The sequence below is a fragment of the Cygnus olor genome, chromosome 8, assembly GCF_009769625.2.
Source record: "Cygnus olor isolate bCygOlo1 chromosome 8, bCygOlo1.pri.v2, whole genome shotgun sequence".
Taxonomy (NCBI): domain Eukaryota; kingdom Metazoa; phylum Chordata; class Aves; order Anseriformes; family Anatidae; genus Cygnus; species Cygnus olor.
The window spans coordinates 31,262,103-31,285,389 of record NC_049176.1 but is presented as its reverse complement, the minus strand read 5'-3'; the positions used below and the strand labels follow the sequence as shown (position 1 = coordinate 31,285,389).

The window sequence follows — 23,287 nt, the reverse complement described above, 5'->3', positions numbered from 1 at the left end:
CCGCACCTATCGGCGGCGCCCTTCTTGGCGGCCAATCCGGGCGCCGCGTCTTGCGGCGCGTTGCCGTGGTTACCACGCGACGCGCTGCCCCCGGCCCGCGGCCGCCGCCATGCAGGGCCCCGGCGGAGCCCGGCGGCTGCTCGGGTGCGTGGGCATCGGGACCGGGCCCCCCCCCCCCCCGCTCCCCCTGCACCCCCCTGCGGCTCCGGCCCTGCGGGGGAAGCCGCGGGGCCCTTGCGTCCTCCTGGGCCCCCCCTAGCGCGGCCCCGCAGACCCAGACCCCAATAAAACGCTTTAGAGCCCGGCCTTACAGCAGCCTTCCCCGCCGCGCCCACCTCTCCTCGTTACCTGTGAGGGAAGCCCCTCTAGACGCTAATCGGGGATTTTTCCAAAAGAGTCACGTTATTCGTCTATTATCCATCATCCCAAACGGTTTAAAAAAGCCACGGTATTCGCTTTGCCTATTATTCATCACCCCAAACAGTTTAAAAAAAAAGAAGAGCCACGTTACTCGTTTTATTTATTATTCATCATCCCGAAGGGTTTAAATGCAAGTTAAGGAACAGGTGGACTTGTACGTCGTATGTGGTTGGTTGTGTTTTGTTTTGTCGTTTGGTGTGCCATCGCTTCTAATCCTGGTTGCAGTGTCAGACAAGGATCGGGAACGAGTTTGGGCAGCCAGAGAAAAGGCAGCCTCGCAAGCGGCGCCTACACGAGCAGGGCAGCGAGACGCAGGAGCCAATTCACCATTTCCTATGGCAAAGCCGCGGACAAAGGCTCTCCCGTGGATAAGAAGTACGCTGTGCGGGTGAGAAACCACTGCCACCGGTACTGGAAAGGTTTAGATGTCAGTTACTGGGGATTTAAAAAGTTGTCAGAAATGAAGCGGGAGGGGGGAGAGGAAAGAAAAGGCTTGGCTGAAGTTGCAGAGCTGTGGAGAAAATGATCCAAGAGCTTTTAAGACATTCTGAAACGGTGACCATCAGCGCCCAAAAACAATCTGCAGGAAGAAAAGCCAAACAGCTAAGCACCTTTGTTTCCCCATGGTATAAAACCCCAAAGAGTAGCACGGTTTGCTTTGTTTTTGCTATTTTTTTAAACTTTCTGTTAGTTGTGTGTTGTTGTTTTTTTCCTGGTGCTTTGGGGCAAGGGGCTGCATCTGACTTGAGAGACTTCCAGAAGTCAGCTGTATAAGCCAATCATACATTCTACATACATTAACGTAAACAGCATTTTAAAGCAAGTGCAGTTACTTCAAAAAAGTGTTCAAGCCTGGTACGATGTTCTTTGTCACGTATTTGCCTGCACTGATTTGAAGGTAAGCGACTTAAAAGTAACACTTCTACTTTAAGAACTGCTGCTTTCAAACCTACAAGAGATATGTTAACTGTGGCGTCTCGATGCATTTGCCTAAAAAAATAGAAGATACTCATACCATAACGTGAGCATCCTGTTCAAAGACCTTGCTGAATACCTTACAGCCGAGTGATATTTTGAGCAGTATAATAAAAAAGATGCATTGTTTCTCTAGTTGCTTTTGCTGTACCATTAATTTGATACGGATAGTTACAGTCAATAAGCCACTCTTGGTAGTGATTATGGAATAAATAAGCCAGAAAAGACAACAGGGATGAACATGAAGCAGCTCAGATAGTGAGATGAACGCAGTTTTTTGCAGATATTTTGCACCATTTCTGTAAAGAGACCTCCAAAGAAGTCCCAAGCAAGGGTGACAGCCCTTCCAAGGCTGAACCCTACTGGGAAAGCAGGAATGCAACCCTCCTCGCCCCCGTCACTGGTGCATATTAGGCATCATTTGCACGACAGGGTTACCTGTCTGTTATGTCAGAGGGTGAACACCTCCCTGTCCTGCATGGATCAGGGTCTTCTTTTTGTTCCAGATAAGATAAAACGTTGCATGTGTCATCGCTGTCGCTTGTTTGGGGATGGCAGCGAAACTACTCTCATTATTTAAACATCTCTTCAGGTTTTTGATGATGAAGGGAAGGACGTGACCCCCCACCCGCTCTTCCATTCAGATCCTGATACTGCTGTACCCAGGCAAGCCAAGCTCCTCGCATCGAGTGATTACTCTGGAGGTGTTCTCTCCTCTTTTCCCATGCATCAGACAGGAGGGGACGGTAGTTTTGTAGACCCCTTCTCAAGGTAAGTCAGTTAGCTGTTGTCTCTTAGCTCCTGTCTCACAGCGTACCTATCCTGCAACGGGCACACGTCTGCTCTTCAGAGGGGACGAGAGCTGGAATCATTGTGCAGGGCTAACAATTACACTGTATTACCAAAATACGTAAATTTACTTGTCATAGTCATAATTTAAAATTTGAGGGAAAGTAAGGAATAGAATACGTGCAGTCGATCAGTACCGGTGACTACGACTGGCTCTGTGTAAGAACTACTTGCTGAACGCTGATACGTGCAGCTGAAAGCAGACCGCAGCATACACTGCTGTGTTACTTCTAGTTTTATTCTAATTCTCCCTCCTAAAGCACGTTCTCCTAGGTAACATTCCAATATGGACCATTTTTAGAGATGAAACGCGTGCACCAGTTTGAAAATGCAGACGTCCATCCTACAGGTTGTGCACCGGTTAGGCCTGCATGCAAGCTACGTTAGAACCTCTGCACAGCCACGTGGCGAAGCACTATCTCCACGGTAAGGGAAGCTGTGTTCCAGCTGTCTGAGCAAGACTGCACAGCTAAGAAGGGGCCTCTGCAGCTTTTCCGTATACTGCCCCAGCTCTGCCTTCCTCACACTTCTGTCTTCACAAACTGGAATACGTCAACACTTACTTAAAAACCTATTTTTGTGTTTAAAATGAGAAATAATGAGCCGCATCACTTTCTCAGATGGTGTGTACACAGTCAGATTGCGTGGAGAAGAGATTCTATTTATTTAGTCCCGGGGACTAAAAGACAAATTCAGCAATGGAAGAAAAAAAACCACTACAAGTTAAATAAAAAAGAAGCGTTATTTACTGTTTTCTTTGGCAAAGTTAATGCCATTGTAATTTCTGAGAAAAAGAGATTGCTCTTTGAGAACAGTCTTTTTGTCATGCTTCCTAGGGTTGCTGATCATAAGGGGCAATCCTAGAGGTAGGGATACTGAGCAGGAGCAAATATACACAAAAAATGGCTTAAAAATACAAAGTATCTCCTGAAAAATAAATACGTCCCTTTCGGAGACTAGACCTCTTAATTTAAAAGACAAAATGAAATCATTTTACCCTAGCTTTAAATAAAAATCTTAAAAATGTCTTTTCAAATGCTTCTTGTATGCTTACAGTTGCTCACACTTAGCTTTTGAGGAAGAGAAATCTGCTAAAAAACCTCTCAACTGTACATCAGTTTTGAGTTTTACTTCTAGTTATTATCACAGCTATCCCCTCTATGAACATTATCTATTTTTTTTAACAAGCTAATCCCTTCAAATGAGTTTCTTGTGTATTTCAAAGACCTTTTGGCACATGCAAAGCCCCAGAGGATCTTAATTCCACTTGAGAACTGTGCTGTCTGTAGGTACGTGTTATCACACAGCAGGTAACCAACACTTGGCGTTATTATATGCTAAGAATGAATCTGAAACTCACCAGCTTCTTTTCCATCAGCTATTTAATGCCTTGGGATATGCTGTCAGAGGAATTCTTCCTTTTAAAGTCTTCTCCAATCCGTTTCATTATTTTCTTTGTAAAGCCTTCTGTGACTTCCTTCACAAGGCAGGCATTCCTGTATGTGCTATTACAGTCTTCTGTGGTTTATCCTGATAACAACGCTGCTATTTTTGTAGCGCTTTGCTAACCGACGTCTGGACTCTCACGTACCATTTCTGCTTATTTCTTTGCTACAGAAGGACGTGTGGAAACAGCAGTATTTCTAAACCAAACGCATCAACAATGGAGTTCATGCTAGATGAAATTGTAGAACCTGGCTCTCAAGGAGACACAGCTGTTAGCTTATCTGGTAAAGAACATACACTGCGTAATTATAGATTTAAACGGTTCTTTGGAGCACTGAGATTTGTGAGAGACTGCAGTCACAGTGCATGCGAAATGCCCAGCACTACAAAGGAACCCAGTGCCTCACAAGTTTTGGCTCCTGATTGCTGCCACGCTTTTAGAATTAATTTGCCTTCTTTTAAAGTTGGAGCAGAAAAAGTCTCGCTTGCTAACCTCATATAATTTGTCAGATGTACAGGTGAGGCGAGAGGAGGTAGAAGAGCAACTGACAGAAGAAGACTTAGATAGGAGAGTGGATATTTATCTCACGGAGACGGAAACTATCTGGATGTTGGATATACCATCTGTTGTGGCGTCTGTAGAATCAGAAGACGCGGGGAGAATTCTGTATGTATATTTGTAGTTGTTTACATGCGTGTAGCATGCTCAGCACACCCAATTTCTCCTGACCACAAAGTCCTCAACAGGCTGCTCACACATAGGTTCAGTGTTTTGACTACTACAGCTTGCCATTTCATCTTTGTCTGAAGCCATATTGGGCTGAATTCTCTCTTTTGACAAGAGTGTCTAAACTTTTTAACACCTCCATTTTGCTGATCAAGTTCATGTCCTCTTTCACTGGTAAATGAATGCAGATTAGCAAAAGCAGGGGATGCTGACAAGAGAACACACAGGGAACGGGGGAAAGAGAAGATGGAGAAGTGGGGTATACATGAATTTCATGATTTAACAGTCAGAAATTGCAAACCTCTGGACTGATTATTATGTTTAGCTTTACAGCCAATAATTTCTTAATAACAAAGATATAAACAAACTAGGCAGGTCTTGGCTTCTTCTGAAGCTCTTTACAGTGCTTCTAGCTAGAAGAAACCTCACCCACCACAGATGATTCTGCCTTTTAAAATATTACGCCTCCCCTCGGTAATATCTAGTTTGTTTCCACTTCAGAGTCTCCTCCCTGGACTAGCATGAACTTTGGTAGGGAGTTAACCCAGAAGGCAGTTTTTTTGGCTTTCACCCAGGAGCTGACTGTGACAGAGTGCAGCAAAGTTGTCTGTGATGGATGTCAGACTGATAGACTTGTCACACAGCTTTTGTAGACGTAAACCCCAAAACCTGGGATGCAGCGTACTGCAGCTGGCAAGTTAAACAACTTAGGTAAATGTGTTTTTTCTGCTAATATACTAAGTTCATGGTAGGACTCCAACCCCCCCACTGTCTGTGAATCACACTGGAGTAATTTTTTTGGGAAGAAGGAAGAGGAAGAACATTCATTCTATGAATCAGACGTAGCTGGTGTACACAGCACATATTGCCAACTCTATAGGAACAGGCAGTGACTGTTCCTGAATACAGCAACCTGTTGGTGGATTAAGGCCAGGTATAATCCACGTCTGCTGTTAGAATATTGAAACCAAGATAGTAGAAAATGTTTCACGGTTCCCACTGACCATTTCTGCAAACCTGAGGGCTGTAAGAAATAGAAATGTACTAATTCAGTTTTGTCTCTTGGAAGCACTGCCTTTCACTCCCAGGTGACAAGAGCTGTGTATTTCTGAACTCATCTGGATTCTGCCCAAGCTCAAAGCTGGAGTAGAGATTTTTGCTAAGGCCCATCTCTACAGGCCATCTCTGTTTCAGAACAGCATCACAAGGTCAGAAATAGCTGCTGAAAGGTGGTATGTGGAGCGAAACAAAATCTGTAGCCCCCCCAAAAAAAAAAATGAGCAGTAAAGTTAATGACATGGACTATACTCTTCTGTTCAACTTGTGCTTAATGACATTGAGAAGCTGAATGCAAATGTTTTTCAGAAAGCAAATATACAATTTTTTTTTCTCCCCCAAGGGAGCGTAATAAGATTTATGTTGACATTTGCAAAAATAGACCTGGTAATGATCGCTTTGTAGAAAAAATGATGCAAACCATTAACGGAGCTGCAAAGAACAAGGAAGTACAATGTGACAAAATCGTCATGGAAGATAAAGGTAAACACTCTGAGTACCATACAGGAAAGGCTATTTAGTAAGACCGGGCTCCCATTTACTACAAGTTCCCTTGCCATTTGTATCCTTGGCGGTTGGGTTTATTATTACATTTTGTTTCCTCATTAAATATTAATCTGGGAAAACACTAGCATATAGCTAGGTCGTGGGACCTCAGAAGACTCCCCCCACACAGGTAGGATAGTGAGGAAAGCTTTCTTTTCTTTCTGTCGTCTCTAAGCAGGAAAAGATGCTTCATCAACTTTCACTTCCAGAGCTTTAAGTTCAGACAGGCTAGTGTGATGGCGGTGGCCTTGTCTGCCTCTCCTAATACTTGAAAATCGGTACTGGTACACTGTATCTGTTGCAATAAAATAGTCATTATGCTATCTAAGAGCTGCTGTGTCCCACCTGCCTCTGCGCTTTACAAACAGAGTGCTTCTTAGGAGACAGAATTTCACCTAATATTCAATTATGCCCTTGAAATATGAAAGTAAACAGTTCCCATTTTTCCTCTTAACTTTTTAGTGACACTAGTTTGCATTTCTATTTGTCAATGCAAGAAGAAAACCTCTGTTATAAGATTTAAAATCTTGGGGAAAACAGAAAATCTTGGCAGTCTCACAAGAAAATGCAATTTTACAAAACATTCAACTTCAATGCCGTAAAAAAAAAAATTAGAAGAAATATCAAGGTTTTGGATGTGCGTGCTGAGATTTCCCTCACTATGGATCTTTTGTTTGTGTGGGAGGCCAAAGAAAACTATGGGGAATGCTATTCCAAACATTTTTGCTTTGTGTTCTTTACTGTATGTAAAACGAGTGAAAGAAAATATCAAGAGGAGAACTAAAATAGATATTAATCTGGTTTGAAAACACGTCTTTCCCTTTTTGTGTGCCTTCAGCGTCAGCAGGGCTCATTCCAACCCATGTTTGAAGAGCTGAGCACACAGAGGCAAGGATACAGAGCACTGTTTTGTGGGGAGATGGCCCCACTGAAGGGAAGCCACGCACCCAGAAGACCCTGACGCAGCCAATGCGATCACACAGCAGCTCTTGCTGCTGCCCGACTCTCAGTTTTCAAGCCCCTCTGTCAAACAGTATTGTATTAAAAGTAAATCTTTCTCAGCTGTAATTCTTTATAATTATGTACAGAAATGAAGGGCTTTTATAATACAGTGTAATTAATTTCTAGGGATGGTGGTCACTTCCTGGGACTTGTATGATTCCTTTAATGTATCAGAAACAGAACCTACATCAAAAGGAGAAGCCACAAATGGGAAGAGTAGCACATCTCATATGACTAAAAAGCATGACCAGACTGCATCTGTGACTTCTGCCAGAGGTAACATTTTTCTAGGAGGTTTACATTTCTGCGGTGTTTTCATCCTTCTAAACCATGTATATCACTCTGTTGCATGGCACAAACTACATGAAGAAAATGCTCGGTCTGCCTGTCTGGCACTTGAAGGAGAGATGGTTAAAGATTCTCAGACAGATCTACACCAAGACTTTTCTATACAATCCCTTTATAAACCATCTTAAATAAAGATAAATAATCGTTGACAAGGTTTGATGGTACAAAGTTACTTTGGAAAGTAGAAGCAAAACACAAATCGTGAAAAATTCTAGAAGTATCTCATCATATTGAATATTTGAGCAGTAAGAGAAAACAAAACTAAAGCAAGAAAAAATAGTGGAAGGTTTTTTTGATGACAGATTCTTCTATGCTTTTCGCAGGGGAGGAAGAGGAGACTGCTTATCTCTGACTTTTATGTGCAAAATGTTATGACATTAAAACTGTATTTTCCAATATTATCTGTTGTCAGGCAACATAACTTCTGTGACTACTTTGGAAAGTGCTACTCTTGCCAGAATCCATGAAGAGGAGAAAAACCGTTTAGAAGCTATATTGACATCAGAAAACTTTCAGCAGGATTTATTTTTCATGGAGAGGGTTCTAATGGAAAATATTTTTCAACCCAAACTCGCAGCTTATCGACAATTTCCTGTCCTTATAGGTTAGTTTTTTATTGGCTAACCCGTTTTCAGCACGAGGCCTTACATACTATTGAAAGTCAAGGTGTCCCTCATTGATGGTCTTCACAGATGACAGGTATTTAAGAAACAGACAAAAGAGTTTATGAAATGTCAACATCAATTTTGCAGCTTTACACTCACTTCAACAGACATTCCTACAATACTTGGTGGAAGAACGGAATAAATGAGTTTTGAGCTTGAATTACTTGAGATATTGGTCAAACTTGTTTCCTGACAGCTAAGATACAGATTAATTCTGCTATTTCTCCAAATTTTTTTTTAATTTTTTTTAGGCCAGTCTGGACTGATGGTAAACAGAAGTTTTAGCTTGATAGCTGTTCGGTTTCTAACAAAGTGCATTCATTGCAGAAGTGTTACTTAGACCCAAGCACTAAGTAACGTTGTACCTTTTACAGGAGTTCCAAGTTAACAAAGGAATAAAAAATTATTCATGGATTATTAAAAAATATATTCCAATAAGCAGATTCAAACTGCTTTTACAGTATTGTACCTTTTCATATTATAGAGAGCTTCAGATTCACAGGCAAACTTGTTATATTCTGTCACTAACGGGCTACTGGCTAGTTGGAGCGTGATAATGACTAGGACTTTTGTTCTGTCACTATGACAGTTATTGTGTTATTATTTTGTTACCAGTGATCTGGGATCATTTTATGACTTGCATATTACATAAAGTAAACAAAAAAGCACTTAAACAGTCTAAAAATATTCTCTACACTTAGTTTTGCCAAATAACAAGCAACTTTCATTACAGCACACGTAACTTAGCTAAGGTGTTACAACATCAGTGCTTAAGTATGTCCCTTTAAAATATGGTATCTAACTTGATAAAGTCCCTGTTTAAACTAGTTTTTTAATACAAGATATTAGAAACATTCCTGGTGGGGTGGACATAAATTCATAACTGCTAGTTGCTAGGTAGCTAAATCCACTCTTTACACAAACCTTGAACGTAACTGGCACACTACAGCCTGATCCAGACATCTTTTATGTCCCTGTCACCATCTCAACCATAGTTTTAGTAGTTAGGGTATCTTAATGCCTCAAATCTTCCCTTTTTATTTTTGCTGTAAAGTATTTGCTGAAAGGACAATTTCTTCCTGAGGTGAATGACTGAGTTAAATAAGTGAAGTGTTACTTTTCAGATTCTACTATATTTGTGCATTTTAGATCCTGCTGTTACATCAGACAATGTCAGTATGGTAGTTGCTGTGAAAGAAGCTAAACAGGAAGAGCATGACAAGGGAAAGAAGAGTAAGGAAGAGCAGAAGGAAGCACTTATTGACCCATCAATTCCATCAGATCTAAATAAAGCCTTGGAAGAAACTGTGCCTCCCAGTTTGGAACAACTATGGTCATATACGTGTGATTTAACTAAGGGTCACAATGTGAGCAGTATGGCTTGGAGCAAAGTAAACCCAGTGAGTTAACAAATTGCTTCTTCTAAGCTGTTTACATAGTGGTATACGTAATTGTCAGGGTATATAAACTCCTGATTTTTATATACTTTGCTGGGAGGGATCTCAAATTGCTGGATACATCCCTACAGTCAGGTGGGTTGTGTTTGCATCCCAACATCTGTATTTTGTCCTTCCTTATAACAGTATCGCTACATTATTCTACAGGTTGGACAGCTGCCTTAGGCTTTCCTTACACATGTATCACAGCAGCTTTAATTGGTCAAGAATACATCGGTTTACTATGGATAGTCACCTGACCAACAACGTTAAGATAATAAACTTGGTCTATTACAGAACTGGAAGTCGAAGTATAAACCCCTACCATTGAACTATTGCCATTGATGGAGTTTATCCATGACAGTTTAGAGACCATCTTTGTTTCTAATAGCAATCTCCCAAGAAAGCTGCATTCGTCAAGATTTAAGCAGAAGATGTATAATAACAGGTGCAGATTTTTGAGCAGCTGGCCTGAGTTTATTTAATTCGTTTTCAGTGGAGGTGAGAATGACTCGGACATCTCCACTTTCAGAGTAATGTAAGGCTTAGTTTTTCAACAGAGCTCTCTTAGAGCTGCAACAAAAATAATGCATAGAAGGAAGGTAAAAAGCAGGTGAAGATGAGAAACATAAAACCATTCAGATTTCCCCATGGGGAAAAAAGAGAAAATGGAGAACACTGCATAATGTAAACACACCAGATCCCCAGATGTAATGAAGTATGACACACTTAACAGACTTCAGTCTTAGCATTCGAAGGCAAACAAATACCTACCTACTTTTAGAATATTAGCTTCACAAACTGGTTGTTTTGTGTAGGAAAAATTTAACTAATGGAGTTGAAGACTAAAGTCTGATGTTGTTTCTTATTTTTCCTTATGGAAAAGAGTTAATGGAATTCATCGAACCCCGCCATCAACAGCTGAAAGCTAAGTTTGAGATGATCATTGAAACTCCTTCTATAGCTAACATTGATAGAGAAGAGTAAAATTAGTATTAAATATTCTATTAAACACTGCACATTAAAATACACTTGTAGAATACTGTATATCCATCTTTGGAAGGGGACTTATTTTTTAATGGCCTTGGGGGGAAGGGGTTGCAAACACAACTGACAGTGACTATAATTGCACTTTTAGTTGAACCGGTTTCCACTATTCTAGAAATTCTCTTTGTGGGTGTTATGCTACTGGCATACAATATAAACATGTTTCCAAGCTTTGCACTCAGAGTCACTGTTAGTGGAAAGTTGCCTTTTAAAAATGTACAACTGAACATCAAGTTAAACTGAGATGTATCTGTTAATCTGTGCTTTTAGGATCTTTTGGCTGTTGGTTATGGAGCGTTTGATTTTAAAGAACAGAAGAAAGGCTTGGCATGCTGTTGGTCATTGAAGAACCCCATGGTAACAGCAGTATCAAGTTTGTTTTCTTTCTTCTTCAGTGCATTTTCCTGCTGTACTATTTCTGCTATATTTAACCCCCTCTTCCAAAAACAAACAAAAAACCAAACCAAACCAACCAAACAAACAAAACATAGGATCTAGCCAGTAAGGTTCAATTTGCTAGCCCAAACCACACATTTCTGGAAAACTGATTTTGACTGCACTACCTAGCGATGTGCTTAAGTCTTGACACAAAGAAAGTGCCTATAGGATGCAGTTTAGTTTCTGCACCTGTCCATCCTCTCAGTTGACAGTGCCAACAGCGGTGCCAACTGTTCTGGTGGTTTTGTAATATGGATATCTGTTTGCAGGAACTGCACTCGTACGTAGGCCACCAAACAACTAACAGATGGTTACAGCTCTCAGGTAATACCAGTCTATTTTAGGCAACTTAACGCAGACCTCTATATCCCATTTCCAATTCCTAGAGCAACCTACCCAAGACTATAAATCAGTTTTGTTATTATTATGGGTAGACCCAGGTGTGCAGATCTTTCTGGAAAAAAAATATTTTTTTAGACTGTAAGAGCCTTGAGCACAGCAAATGTGAAAATCAATCCATTTACCTTCTGTTTTTCAAACACTTGTTCAATACGTGCAAACTCTGATTACAATACATCCATATTTTAAATTTAAAGATTATCCTTTCCAATCCATTTTCTGTTATACAATGAAATTCAATGTTAACCTGAAGGAAAAATATACAACATTAAATATGTAATGTAATTTTTCATAACAGTGGCAAAGAGACAGTAGATTTCATTGATGTAATATTTAAATTTCATATATACATCTGAAAAGTGATCCTTGCAGATTTTCTTTTAAATTTAGACTTTTAAAAAAAGAATCTTGGAAATTTCCAGTACAAAATGACACAGTAAAAATTATCTGATCACCAGCTGGATTTATTCTACAAACTTCCCTTGGCCAAAAATGTGCATTAGACTAATTTAAATCATGCAGACTCAAACCTTCTCTAACTTTTGATGCATCATTATCACATCGACAACAATTAAACGTGTTTCCCTAGCATCATGATAGTCCTCAAGTGCCTAACATTAAGAAATTAAACCTCGCAGGCATGCTGAAATACAGTTCTTTGCATACTGATACTTTACTGTTTCACATTTCAAGAGATCAGTGCAGTGAGCTTAAGGGTCTAACCTTACGACAGAGCTGAATCAGTTTTTTAGGAAAAATAACATGAAAATACTGGTTTTATAGATTACCCGAGGTACGTTAGATTATATTGCATCTTCAGCTAAGTTTCTGCAATTAGAAAGTCACTTGCCTTCCAACTGCAAGACAGAAAACAATTGGAAGAACTTTCCAAAATGTCGTTTGTTTTAAAGAGAAAACAAACAACAATAAAACCCCATACTGTACTAGGCTGAATCTTAGCGAACTTGATTTTTAGGTAATTGGTTGGAATAGGCCCATCTATTTCACAGTGTCATATTTCTGCAGTCTTTATTTTTCCCTATTTTTATCAGTACACCAAGAAATAATAAACTCAACCATTCAGAATATAATCCCTAATTTTTGTCTAGAAGTAGTCACTAAGGTCATCAGTACTTTAATTTCCCAGCATGGCCTGGCAATTTATTATCCAGTGTTGATAAGACCAAGGTAAATTAAGAAACTAAATCAAAACATTCTTATATCTTTTTACTGGTCAGTGGCCAGAGCGTATTTTCCAGTGCGAGCATGGTGTTACTGCATTGGATTTTTCTATGACAAGCCCGAACCTTTTAGCAGTTGGGATGTACAATGGTACCATCACAATCTATAATGTACGGAGTTGTACCACCACTGCAATTCTGAATAGCAGGTAAGGCTATGATTTGCTGTCTTATCCCACCTTGGTCAGGTCTTAGCTTCCCAGTTATGGATATTTCTTTATTTGTTATTTGCTGCATGAATAGTAACACTTGCTAAGTAAAGCTTGCTTGTGAATACTCAGGGATTTTGTTTATTTTTTTCATTTCCAACTTTCATCAGTAGCTTCCAGTTCTGACTGGAAATGCCTATATAAACATGTGTTATTCTCAAATAGTAGAGGTTTCTGGAGAAAAACTGAAGGCACAAAAGATCTGTAATAGTGCACAATTGCCCAGAAAGGGACAGAGTGGGGAAACCAGACTTTTTTCCATCCGCCTATTTACACTGATACAGCCAAATCCTCAGACACTGCCCTTCTCCCTCTGCACTGCCACCACTCTCTAATCTTTTTTCTGCCAATAAATGCTTACATTACTTTAACACCAATACAAAACAAATTCCCCGCATTGGAAGGGGAAAATCAGTACTACGTTCTGGCTTTTTAAGAAAGTGCAGCAAGTTACCACCTCTTATGATTCGATGTAGTCGCCATGTACTAAGTAGGACAGTCCTGCTCCAATAAACGAATACTTACTAGAGACTAGCAGTGACTTTTGTGTTTTCTCACTGATTCCACTTGCCAAAAAAGGGAGCGAGACATAGACATCAAAAATAAGTGAGATAAGCAGGAATTACAAAGAAATGAGAGAGAAGGGATGATGAGGGAGACATTTGCCCTGAGGCCAGCTCACCAGGTCTAGGGAGTTCTCCTACAGGAGATGGATTGATTTCACGATTCAGGAATCAACAAAAGGTGTGTCAACACTTTAAAAAGGGCGCTGAAACTGAATATAAAACATGTCTGATAAAAAATAAAATAAAATCTTGGTGTAAACAGCTGGTACTGGGAGATACATATTTGTAAGAAAAGCTAAATAGCATTTCTGTCATAATACTTGACATTCATTACAAAGTGGACAGTTATTTCCACTTTATTTCCCAATTATTTTTCAAAAATGTTGTCTTTGTTGATATATAGTTTATCATGTGTGTTTTTTGTCCCAGAGATTCTTCAGAAAGACATACAGGTCCTGTATGGCAACTGAAGTGGTTGGAACAGGACAGAGACACAGCAGATGATGACAAGAGAGAGAGATTAATCTCTATCTCAGCAGATGGCCGACTAACCAAGTGGCTTATACAGAAGGGACTAGATTGCACTGGTAAGCATTTTCCCCTGCAGCTTTTCTGCACAGGACTAATAACTGGAATAGCAATTGCCTGATTTTATTTCAGGTGACACTCTTCATACACAGTTATTACAAGCAAAACATTTAAGAGCTGTTGAGAATTCCAGAGAAGCATATGACAGTGCTATGAATAACTCATATCTGTTTGACAAAAACTCTTGCTATTTGCACAGACCTGATGAAAATAAAGCGAGCAGGAAGTGAGAAGAAAAACTTACCATGTGAGAAAGAAAGGAAAAGTGTAGTTCTCATATCTCAGCAGGCAGCTGGAATGTGCTTCGACTTCCATCCAAAGGTAGGCTCAGCAAGTCCACCAGGGCTAAAGTACTGTACAGGAAAACTATGTAGCAGAGGTCCAAACCTCAGCTCAAGCTACTGTAATATGCACTAGCCTGGGATTCAGCACTGGCATTTAAAGCATCTTTAGTTTTGAAACAAATACTTAGCTAGGAACAGTTTTACCCAAACTGGATGATAGGGTAAACCACGTGAGTGATCTCTGTATGTGAACAGCCGAGTTGTTTCAGCCATGTTACTCACATTTGCTTTGGACTAGATCCTGTGGTAGCTTTCCTCTGTGTGTTGGTCAAAGCTGTGAGAATTTGGCTGTTCAACATATCCCGAGTCTTGGACTCGGATGTTTCTGCCTCTCCAAAAATGCTTACCAGTGCAATCCAGCTGATTTTGTGTGCGTGCGCACGCACAGAGCATTTGAAGAATCCATGCATTCATCCACATGAATCACAGAAAATCCAAGATTTTCAGGAGTCAAAAATCAGGCACATGTTCTGCATAGCACACATGCAGGCAGCCCAAACCACAACATCCTAGCAGCTCCACCTTAGTTCTTCAGAGGACTGTCACTGCCCAAACTCACCCAGTTCCGTACGTATTTTTGGATAAGTGATAAGTAGGTTAATCCAACTTAGGTTATTTTTACTTTTATTTCAGGACACTAATTTTTATCTTGCTGGAACAGAAGAGGGTCTTATTCACAAGTGTTCTTGTTCATACGATCAGCAGTTTCTGGAGACATACAAAGGACATAAGGTGAGTGATGCATAGAAAAAAGTAATAAGAGCAGAAATGGCACTCAAAGTTTACCAATTTAATGGTTTCTTTGCTTTTAGTTCCTAAACAAAACACCTGCAACAAAAGAAAACTAAACTTCTTTTCTTATGCAAGGAATGAGTTCCTGTAGCATGAAGTATCACAGTCTTACAGGATTACTTTCTACACTAGAAGCGTTTTTTAAAGTAATTTATTAAAGCTTGTACTATAAACTGTTTTAAAGCTTTAGTTCTGGCATTGTTTAAAGAGAACAGTCAGTGATTCGATTATCCTGGAAACCACAGTTAAATAGCTTACCTCTGAAAGAAAGATGCCAGAACTTTAACAACACCTCCTATTTTTTACAAGTCTTTGCTTCAGCCAAGAAGCTGCCCTTTCAGCATCAGCTTCTCCTAACAACAAGTGAAGGGACAGAATCAGCTGAATGCTTTTGTTCCCAAGACCTCTCTTCTCTTATCACATCGGCTGAATCCTGATTTCCTATGGGCACACTTAAAACAATGCTGGTTTTGCTGCTAAGGTCAGAGGACAGTTAGGGAGTTCCGTGAAAGGTCTGTGGGAAGAAAGCACTATTAAAAGCCATCCTGTGAGGCTGTAGCTCTGGAGTAACATAAAGTTGTTTTTTGTTTCTTCCCAAACACCAAGGGTCCTGTGTACAAAGTCGCTTGGAATCCGTTCAGCACTGACATGTTCCTAAGCTGCTCTGCGGACTGGACCATTATGTTATGGCACCAGAACTCACAGATGCCCATTTTAACTTTCAGTTCCACCACTACTGTTGTTCATGACATTATGTGGTCTCCAAAATCAGTCTTTATATTCGCAGCAGCGAATGAAAGCAGAGCAGAAATTTGGGATCTCAGTGTCAGCATGTAAGTAACTACTTTTCTCAAAGAAGATTCTGAAACTATAGATTTACAGCACAGAGGCTAAACATTATTGTTTAACCAGTTTGTTATCAGATCATTACAAGTCCATGTCATTTGTTTTGCTTGCTTAGTTATTGATAGAAGCATTGCATTTTGAAATACTCATTTTGTAAAAACAAATGCTAGTTATCGGAGAATTTTAATTACAAAAGAAGAAGCTGGGTGCCTCCAAACTGATAAAGGGTAAAGTTGCTTTTCTGCTGCAGAAATTATAGATTCTACCACATCTGCAGCCAAAAGAAAAATAACAAAACTGAACTACTTCAGACCTTTTGTAATGATGAGAGATTGTCAGAGGTTCGGATACGTCCCATGTTTTCCCACTATTGCAAAGTAGTTGAGAATCACTCATTTTTTATGTGAGTTTAGTTAATCTTAGTCAATCTGTGGTCTTGTACTACTGCTAGTATGAATTATTTAGTAATAATGACAGCGTTAAGAAAGCAGTGGAGGGGGAAGCCCACTGAATCTTGTCTTAGCAGAAAGCAAATTATTCATATTGTAAGAATATTAACACATACACCGCAAAAATATTAGGCAACAGGACAGATTTTAGGCAACCAGGATATCTTAGTTAATAACAGCTGGAATTTTTGTTCTTGGTAGAGAACAAACAAAACATTGCCTCACTTCTCTAACAGAACAAAAATCCCAGCCTCACTTCTTACTTTTGGAGTTAAGCTAGAAAATAAAAAGCAAAACATGTGGCGTTTATCAGGCCTGCACTACCACTAGACTTTACGTGATAATACACTCCAGGCAAATGCGATTTTACCTATATCATCATCAATATCTGCCTTTCCTGTGTTGCAGCCTGGACCCTGTGATCACTCGCTTTGCCAACCCAGAAGCGAAATTCACATCTGTACTCTTTGCTAAGAACGCTGACTGCCTTCTAGTAGGAGACAGTAGAGGAGAAGTCAGTGTGTTTGAGCTGCAGAACCTGGCTGCCTCCAGCAGTACTAAGGTATGATGCCCTAGGAAGAGGTGGTGGTCCTCAGTGGCCTGCATGTCTGGTACTTCGTTCTTCAGAAAGGGATTTCTGTTAAGGAATCTAGTTGAAGATCTAGCTAGTAGATCCTGAAATAGGTGGAATCGGATACAATCAGACGACCAGATTAAAAATTGAGGTGGTTCCTGCTCTTCTGCATGCCACACTGATAGAAACTTCTCAAACCAGAAGGAGCAGGTAAGTCAACTTCAGACTTCAGGTTGCACTTGATTGCAAATTCAGAGGTTCCCCACATTTGGGTTCGGGAGGACACGTGGGGCAGGGCTGGAGGCCCGAGCTCCCCCCGAAGGCAGGTAAGTGGCGGAGTGCCACCCCTGCTGCCGAGGCAGGAGCGACATGCCCTCTCCTGGCTGCCTGTAAGATAGTCTTACCTCATCGGTGTCAGCAAACCCACCAGCATTTTGGCTCTGTGATACCTTCATTGCTTTAGAAGCCGCTATTTATCTAGCTAATCTCTTGAGCTTTTAGCTCCCACTGTCCTAGAGGGTGTCTCTCTCCAGTTTCCTTTCATTACAACTAGGCTCCTTTCCCACCCTACTAGTGGGAATATTGTGTCAGCAATGGTGTGAAATCAGCTGTGAACTGCTTGTGGTCACTTTTGCTCCTATCAATTGACAGTAAGCATAAACTGGTGCTAATTTATACCAAAGCTCCACTGGGCCCTCCTTGTATAATCCCTTGTACGAAATGCCATCCTGGGCACTGGAAGAACAGGCAGATCCCTCCTCCCATCATCTCCCTGCATGTGGCCTGGAGCCCTGAACTGTGCTGCTTAATGAACTCAGCTCTCCCTTCATCCTTTCAACATTGAGCAAGGAGCTTTGCCTTGCTGGACTTGCATTCGCACTTTGTAAAATGGCACTGGTACTTTTAAAAATCACTTCTGAGTTATACAGCACAAACACTAAATAATTTTGGGAGGATTAAAATGTTGGTGTTAATCTAACTTTCATTCTTAGGGAATTAAGAATTAGTAATTCATGATTACTAGCATTGCATTTAGAAGTTCTGGTAATTACTAGCAGCCTCATTTGCTAAGTACTGTAAACCACAGAGCAAAAAGATACTTCCCTTGAAAACTGGAAGTGAGGCCACTGTTAACATAAAAAATGTTTGTTTGTTTTTCTCCCCTACAAGTTACCATGAAGCAGTCCAAGTCCTCTGAACATAAGTTTTTCAGTCAATAAGAGTATAGGAATCATTTTCTGGGTATATCAGTGCTTAATTTCAGACTTGGGAGATGTGGCACAACTGGTGACCGAGTCACAGAGCCTCATTAGACAGGGTTCTAATGAGCATGGATCCTCTCATTAGTACAACTAGTACTAAAAGATTATTATGGCAGGGGCAATCACTTCTAAGTACAGCTACCACACATGTATCATCTTGAAAATTATTTTGCTTTATAAACAAGATAGTATGTTTATGCCCCCTAACTATGGTGCTACAAACGCAATCCAAACAGGCCCGCCAAGAAGTGCTATTTTCAAGAAGCTCTGTTAGAGGCGAGCATAGTTTTAACAAAAGTCCAAAGAAAAATCAGCTAATATAATACAAACTACCTTAGCCTGCTTTCTGGATGTTCATTACACAAGCAATTCTGTTATCAGTTTGTAAATAGGAATTTGGGGTCACTGCATTTCCTATACTGCAATCGCACTGCCACACAGCCTTTTTTTGTTTTCCCTCTCACCTCTTGTTTTACAGGTTGATGCCTTACGTGATGTAATCAGTCCCGCTCTAACTACTTAACAGTAGCTAAATGACACCACTTCCCAGTTGGTAAACAGTAGGAAAGACTTCTGGTAGTATTATCGTGAAGTGTTTATTGCTTTTAAATTCATTAAAATTTATATTTGGAACCATATGGGTTGGAAATCTTAAATGGTGTAAATTTTCCCCAGGAATCCCCCCCTCATGTGATCAGGCTGTTGTATTAATACACAGAGGGAGGGCCTTCCCCTGTAATACAGATAAGGTAGTAGAAAGGCCTCCATTAATGTATTTTCTCCTTGGGTTACTCAGAAAGCATAAATGCCCCAAATCCCCTCCTGTGCTGGCCACTCGTCAGGAAATAGACTACACCCTAAATCCAGGCTTAAGTCCTAGAATACAGCCATGTGTAGCCCTTATCTTCCATTGTGGTCTCAGATCCATCTTGCCTGCCATCCCCTAAACCACAGCTGAGGCTGAAAGCCAAGCTCTGAAAGGCATCAAGTGCTCCTGCCACCTGCAGATCGCCCCACACCAGGCAGAATTAGAGGCTGACTTTTTCACCCTGACAAATCTGAATAATGTAAAAATCGCAGTTTGAATTCACTGCGTTCCACGCTGACACTTTTGTCAAAGATCCTCATACGAGACAGCGGCATGGCCGTGGAGCAAAGGGTTGACTTGAGCAGCGCTGGAAGCCAGATCTGTGCTTTTAGAAACGTCACCGCCTCCCCCAGACCACCCCCAGCAGCGGGAGAACCGAAAGCTGTTGGTGGGAACTGGTGAGGAAGTAGAAAAGCTGCAGCCTGAGCCGGGAGGTCAGGGTGCTTCCGCTGCAGCAACTGCTGCCGTCGGGCAGCAGCAGGGGCTGGGACAGGAACTCCGGTCAGCGTGGAGCAGTCCAGCTCTCGGCAGTCCAGGCTGTCTTTTTGGGGGCTGAACAGAAGAATCTGAAACACACATTCGTGCACGCACGCACACACAAAGTGCCCAGTGGGCCACCAGCTGCACCATGGTGTCTTAGAGGATTTTCAGAGACTGCTCGCACAAGATATGGAACGTTTTTAAAGATGAGTCATTAAGAATGAGCTAGGTTATAGCCACAGAAGAGATCAGCACAGCAGAGATCCCTGTCACAAGAGCTCGGTGCAGTAAAGTGCTCTGCCTGTCAACTGGCAAAGGCAATAGCTGTCTGCTCCTGAGAGCATTATGTAGCGAGACTTATATTTTATAGATACAGAACATTCAGACTCTCATTAGGCTCACAGTAAATGCCCAACATTTAAACACATCACTGAAGTTAAAGATCATTTGTGATGCATTAACGTTCGCTTCCTTCTGCGGTCTGCACATTACACAACCTGCAAGCTTACCCTTGACATGAAATGAGTCTTCGTGCGTTTCAAAGACATCCAGCCATTAAGGTGAATCATGTGTTAATCGTTAGTTAATCATTATTACAAATTAGATCAAAATACACCATATATTTTTCATCAGTGCTCGTGACTGTTTACTTACTCATGCTACTGGTTAAAATAATAAAAGAATAAAAAAAGCTTTCTGTCAAGGCTGTAACATATCGTAATTCACCCTGCACACTGTGTAAGCCACATAAGTGTAACATTATGGTGCTGGAAAACACTCGTGGTGCTAGGAAGTGCTACAAATCTCCAAAGTTCCTCATGTATTTTGTTCTCAAATATGGAAATTCTGACCCGTTTTGTTCTTTAAGGCATTTTATTGAAAGAATTTTTAATTGAAGCTCACGGCAACTGCAGCCAACGACGTCCAGAACAACACCGAGCTCTGGACCCTGTAGCTGATGTGCCAGCTCCTGGTCCCAGAGCTGCTCCATGCTGCTTTAGTGCACCCCCTTCTGCCTTTCAGATATTTATCGAAAGGAAGAGGATGGCCAGGACACTGCTCTGTAGCTATCAGTGCTTTGTTTAGAGCCATTGCCCGCTCTTTTCCGTGCCTTTTGGACAGGCGCAGACCACTGCAGCTACAGTGGGGCCATTTCACTGCCCCTGGGTATCTGCAAAGCAAGCACCTATGGACGCGAGGCAGAGAGCAACTACATGGCTCTACTGCTTGTTCCAACAAGCTCACTGTGCTCAAATACTCCACGTGCTGGAGGATCGTATCCTGTCATTTAGCATGCCAGGAAGCATAGCGTTTGCAGGTCTGGATGGCTAAATTGGCCACGAACACCCCTCGGGATGTGGTTTTCTCCTGCCCAGGTGTCCTCCTGCACAGCATGAGCAGCTGCCCCGCACCGCAGGCTCCTCTGAGGCGTGCGGCTGCCGCTTGGCCAGAGAACCAGGCAGGGGAAATGGAGAGGTGCACAACTGAGGACCTCCCTGGGAGAAGTTAACTCCCTTTTCATTTGGGACCACTAACAGAAGAATGCCCAGTGTCACTTAAACTGTGCTAACACCTGGGCAACAGGCTGTGGTGGCACAGCTGTGTGGGAGACTCGCAGAGAGGAAACCCATTACCTACAAAACACGTAATAAACATTTTTGCAGAACATACACATTAACAGTATTGATCTAAGCCCGTACCCTATAAAGGTGCCACACTACACGTCCCTATTTTAAAGCACTTAGATAGTCTTAAGACGTCTTTAATACCAAATCCCAGCGTGTACCCCAAAGCACTTAAAGCGCCACCAGAAACAAGCGATTAACTTGTTTGGGGCAAACATCGTCACCCTCAGAACGAGCCATTATCCAGCGGAGCGCACGGAGCAGCCGTATAAATGCGGGGATTTCAGCAGCACTCCCCACCTCGGCCTCGCACATCACCTCCTCCCTGCCCACACTGCCTCGCAGCGCCGCAGAATGAGGAGCACGCTGCTGGCCCTCGCCGCGCTCGCCCTCCTGGCTGCAGCACACCAAGCCCACGGGGAGGGAAACGCCGTGAAGCTCTGCGGGAGAGACTTTGTCAGAGCCATCGTTTTCACCTGCGGTGGCTCTCGGTGGAAAAGGGACTTGGCCGATTACCAATACCTGTTCGGTAAGTACTAATTAACGCATTATCACAGGGCTAGGCGTGCCTGACTTTGAGGGGATTCAGAAGAAGCAAATCTGTCTAAGGGCAGAACTAAGCCCTTGCCTTCTGCTGCCCTCCTAAAAAGATGAACAGTGTGGACTTTGCTTTGAGACAGCCAGTGATGTGGTGCAACTTCACATTTCTTGTTTCCTTGTTTTGCTTAGCTATTTTATTTGCTATTTTGCTAAATTAAAAAGATTCAGATCAAGATTTTTCCAAGTCAACCTGAGTAACCGTGAGTTAAGTCCAAGGTTATCACTGAACACTTCTATGCTATAACATTTTACAGGTCAGAGAAAAGTCTTGCTGCAGTCAATACAAGTTTCACCATTATCCTGGGTAGCACGTACCTCTTTCCCCCTCAAAGCCCAGAAACTTTATAAACAGCTTGAGGATATTAAAAGCCAGAATACAGAACATCAAATATATGCTCTGTGATTGAAGTATCTTATATGCTGTTGTATATATTTATTAGTACATTCTTAGGTAGAGTCAGAAAATTCAGCCACTGCATGCATTGCTCAAAATTTGTACTGTGACAGGTTAAAAGAAGAAAAAAAAATAATGAAAACGAGGCAGATGACAGAAACAGAGGCTTCCTACGTTTTCCATGCAATAACAACTGCCTCTTTTGAAAATTTTATGGTAGCAGCTTTAAAAAGAAAAAGCGATCCCATCTGCAACGCCCTATCAGAAAGTATGTTAAAGAAGAAAACACTGCTGCTGAATTCAGCGAGGTATCTTCTATAGCTTGATAAACTCCCCGTGGCAGTGCCTGGTTGTACGGTGTTTAAAATGCACATGAATTACAAGCATGATTTAAGTGGGAACATCCAGGAACTATGTGTGTCTGATGTGTTAACACAGTAGCTGCATCTCAGGAAACCCACAAGAAGTTCTCGGTTAACATGCTCATCAAGTGCCGCTGACACATCAAATCACTTTTATCCTCTGAAGCAAACGTATCAGTGTAAGACTGATTAGGCAACTGCTCCTGCAAAGAACACTCTTCAGTACAAATCCCTGAATTCCTGTTATTTTAACATGTTAATCACAGAACGTCTACCTCACATATCTATCTTAACACCATCCTGGTGAGAAGACAGTGATCCCATACATCTCAACTGTTACATCAGAAACGTGGCTAATACTTTCAGCTCTCTAGCTGTAGGTTGGTCTGACTTTCCTTCTGGTAAAGATAAACATCTGTAATTGACTTGTGACTCCATGACTTCTAACGCTTAGCTTCTAATTTTTATGCAACAGAGAGTGAAAATCCCCTGCCCTTCTCTGAGGAGAGCAACGGTTATGCAGATCCCTTGACATACACGGACAGGAGGCTGGGGACTGACAGCGAGGAAATCCTTAACATCAAGCCCGAGACAAAGCGAGACTTACAGCGCACCAGGAAAATGTCGATGCTGAGAAAGCGCGAAGTAGCCAAGTTGCTCACCACATCCTGCTGCAGCGTCGGCTGCAGCGAGAGAGATATAAGCTCGCTGTGCTAAAACGCAGCAGATGCTG

General features: G+C 41.6%; 2 protein-coding genes across 6 annotated transcripts; both read left to right on the top strand.

Annotated features, from left to right (window-relative positions):
* The first annotated feature begins 20 nt into the window (after positions 1–20).
* On the top strand, positions 21–18,861 carry DNAI4 (dynein axonemal intermediate chain 4). Of its 5 annotated transcripts, XM_040565380.1 has the most exons (18): positions 21–144; positions 646–808; positions 1,679–1,798; positions 1,988–2,166; positions 3,862–3,974; positions 4,201–4,357; positions 5,817–5,956; positions 7,148–7,297; positions 7,782–7,973; positions 9,184–9,434; positions 10,788–10,874; positions 12,593–12,744; positions 13,800–13,957; positions 14,158–14,279; positions 14,936–15,034; positions 15,701–15,927; positions 16,798–16,951; positions 18,704–18,861. In XM_040565380.1, the coding sequence occupies exons 1-18, from the start codon at positions 110–112 to the stop codon at positions 18,746–18,748; spliced, it is 2,544 nt and encodes an 847-aa protein (XP_040421314.1). In that variant the 5' UTR covers positions 21–109; the 3' UTR covers positions 18,749–18,861. The 5 variants fall into 5 exon arrangements, with proteins under 5 accessions (XP_040421314.1, XP_040421313.1, XP_040421315.1 ...); XM_040565379.1 differs by lacking the exon at positions 21–144 and having other exon boundaries at positions 545–808; XM_040565381.1 differs by lacking the exons at positions 21–144; positions 1,679–1,798 and having other exon boundaries at positions 545–808.
* Positions 18,862–18,954: 93 nt separating this feature from the next.
* Positions 18,955–23,271, top strand: INSL5 (insulin like 5). Its single transcript, XM_040565385.1, has 2 exons — positions 18,955–21,727; positions 23,030–23,271. The coding sequence occupies exons 1-2, from the start codon at positions 21,553–21,555 to the stop codon at positions 23,269–23,271; spliced, it is 417 nt and encodes a 138-aa protein (XP_040421319.1). The 5' UTR covers positions 18,955–21,552.
* Positions 23,272–23,287: the final 16 nt, after the last annotated feature.

What these genes read in the sequence shown, in the direction of transcription:
- DNAI4 (XM_040565379.1), top strand. Translation starts at nt 584, where the DNA reads ATGTGGTTGGTTGTGTTTTGTTTTGTCGTTTGGTGTGCCATCGCTTCT. An exon ending in GAAGACGCGGGGAGAATTCT is followed by an intron (nt 4,358 to 5,816) that starts GTATGTATATTT and finishes TTCTCCCCCAAG; the next exon opens with GGAGCGTAATAAGATTTATG. An exon ending in GGTCATTGAAGAACCCCATG is followed by an intron (nt 10,875 to 12,592) that starts GTAACAGCAGTA and finishes TTTACTGGTCAG; the next exon opens with TGGCCAGAGCGTATTTTCCA.
- INSL5 (XM_040565385.1), top strand. Translation starts at nt 21,553, where the DNA reads ATGAGGAGCACGCTGCTGGCCCTCGCCGCGCTCGCCCTCCTGGCTGCA. An exon ending in CGATTACCAATACCTGTTCG is followed by an intron (nt 21,728 to 23,029) that starts GTAAGTACTAAT and finishes TTTATGCAACAG; the next exon opens with AGAGTGAAAATCCCCTGCCC.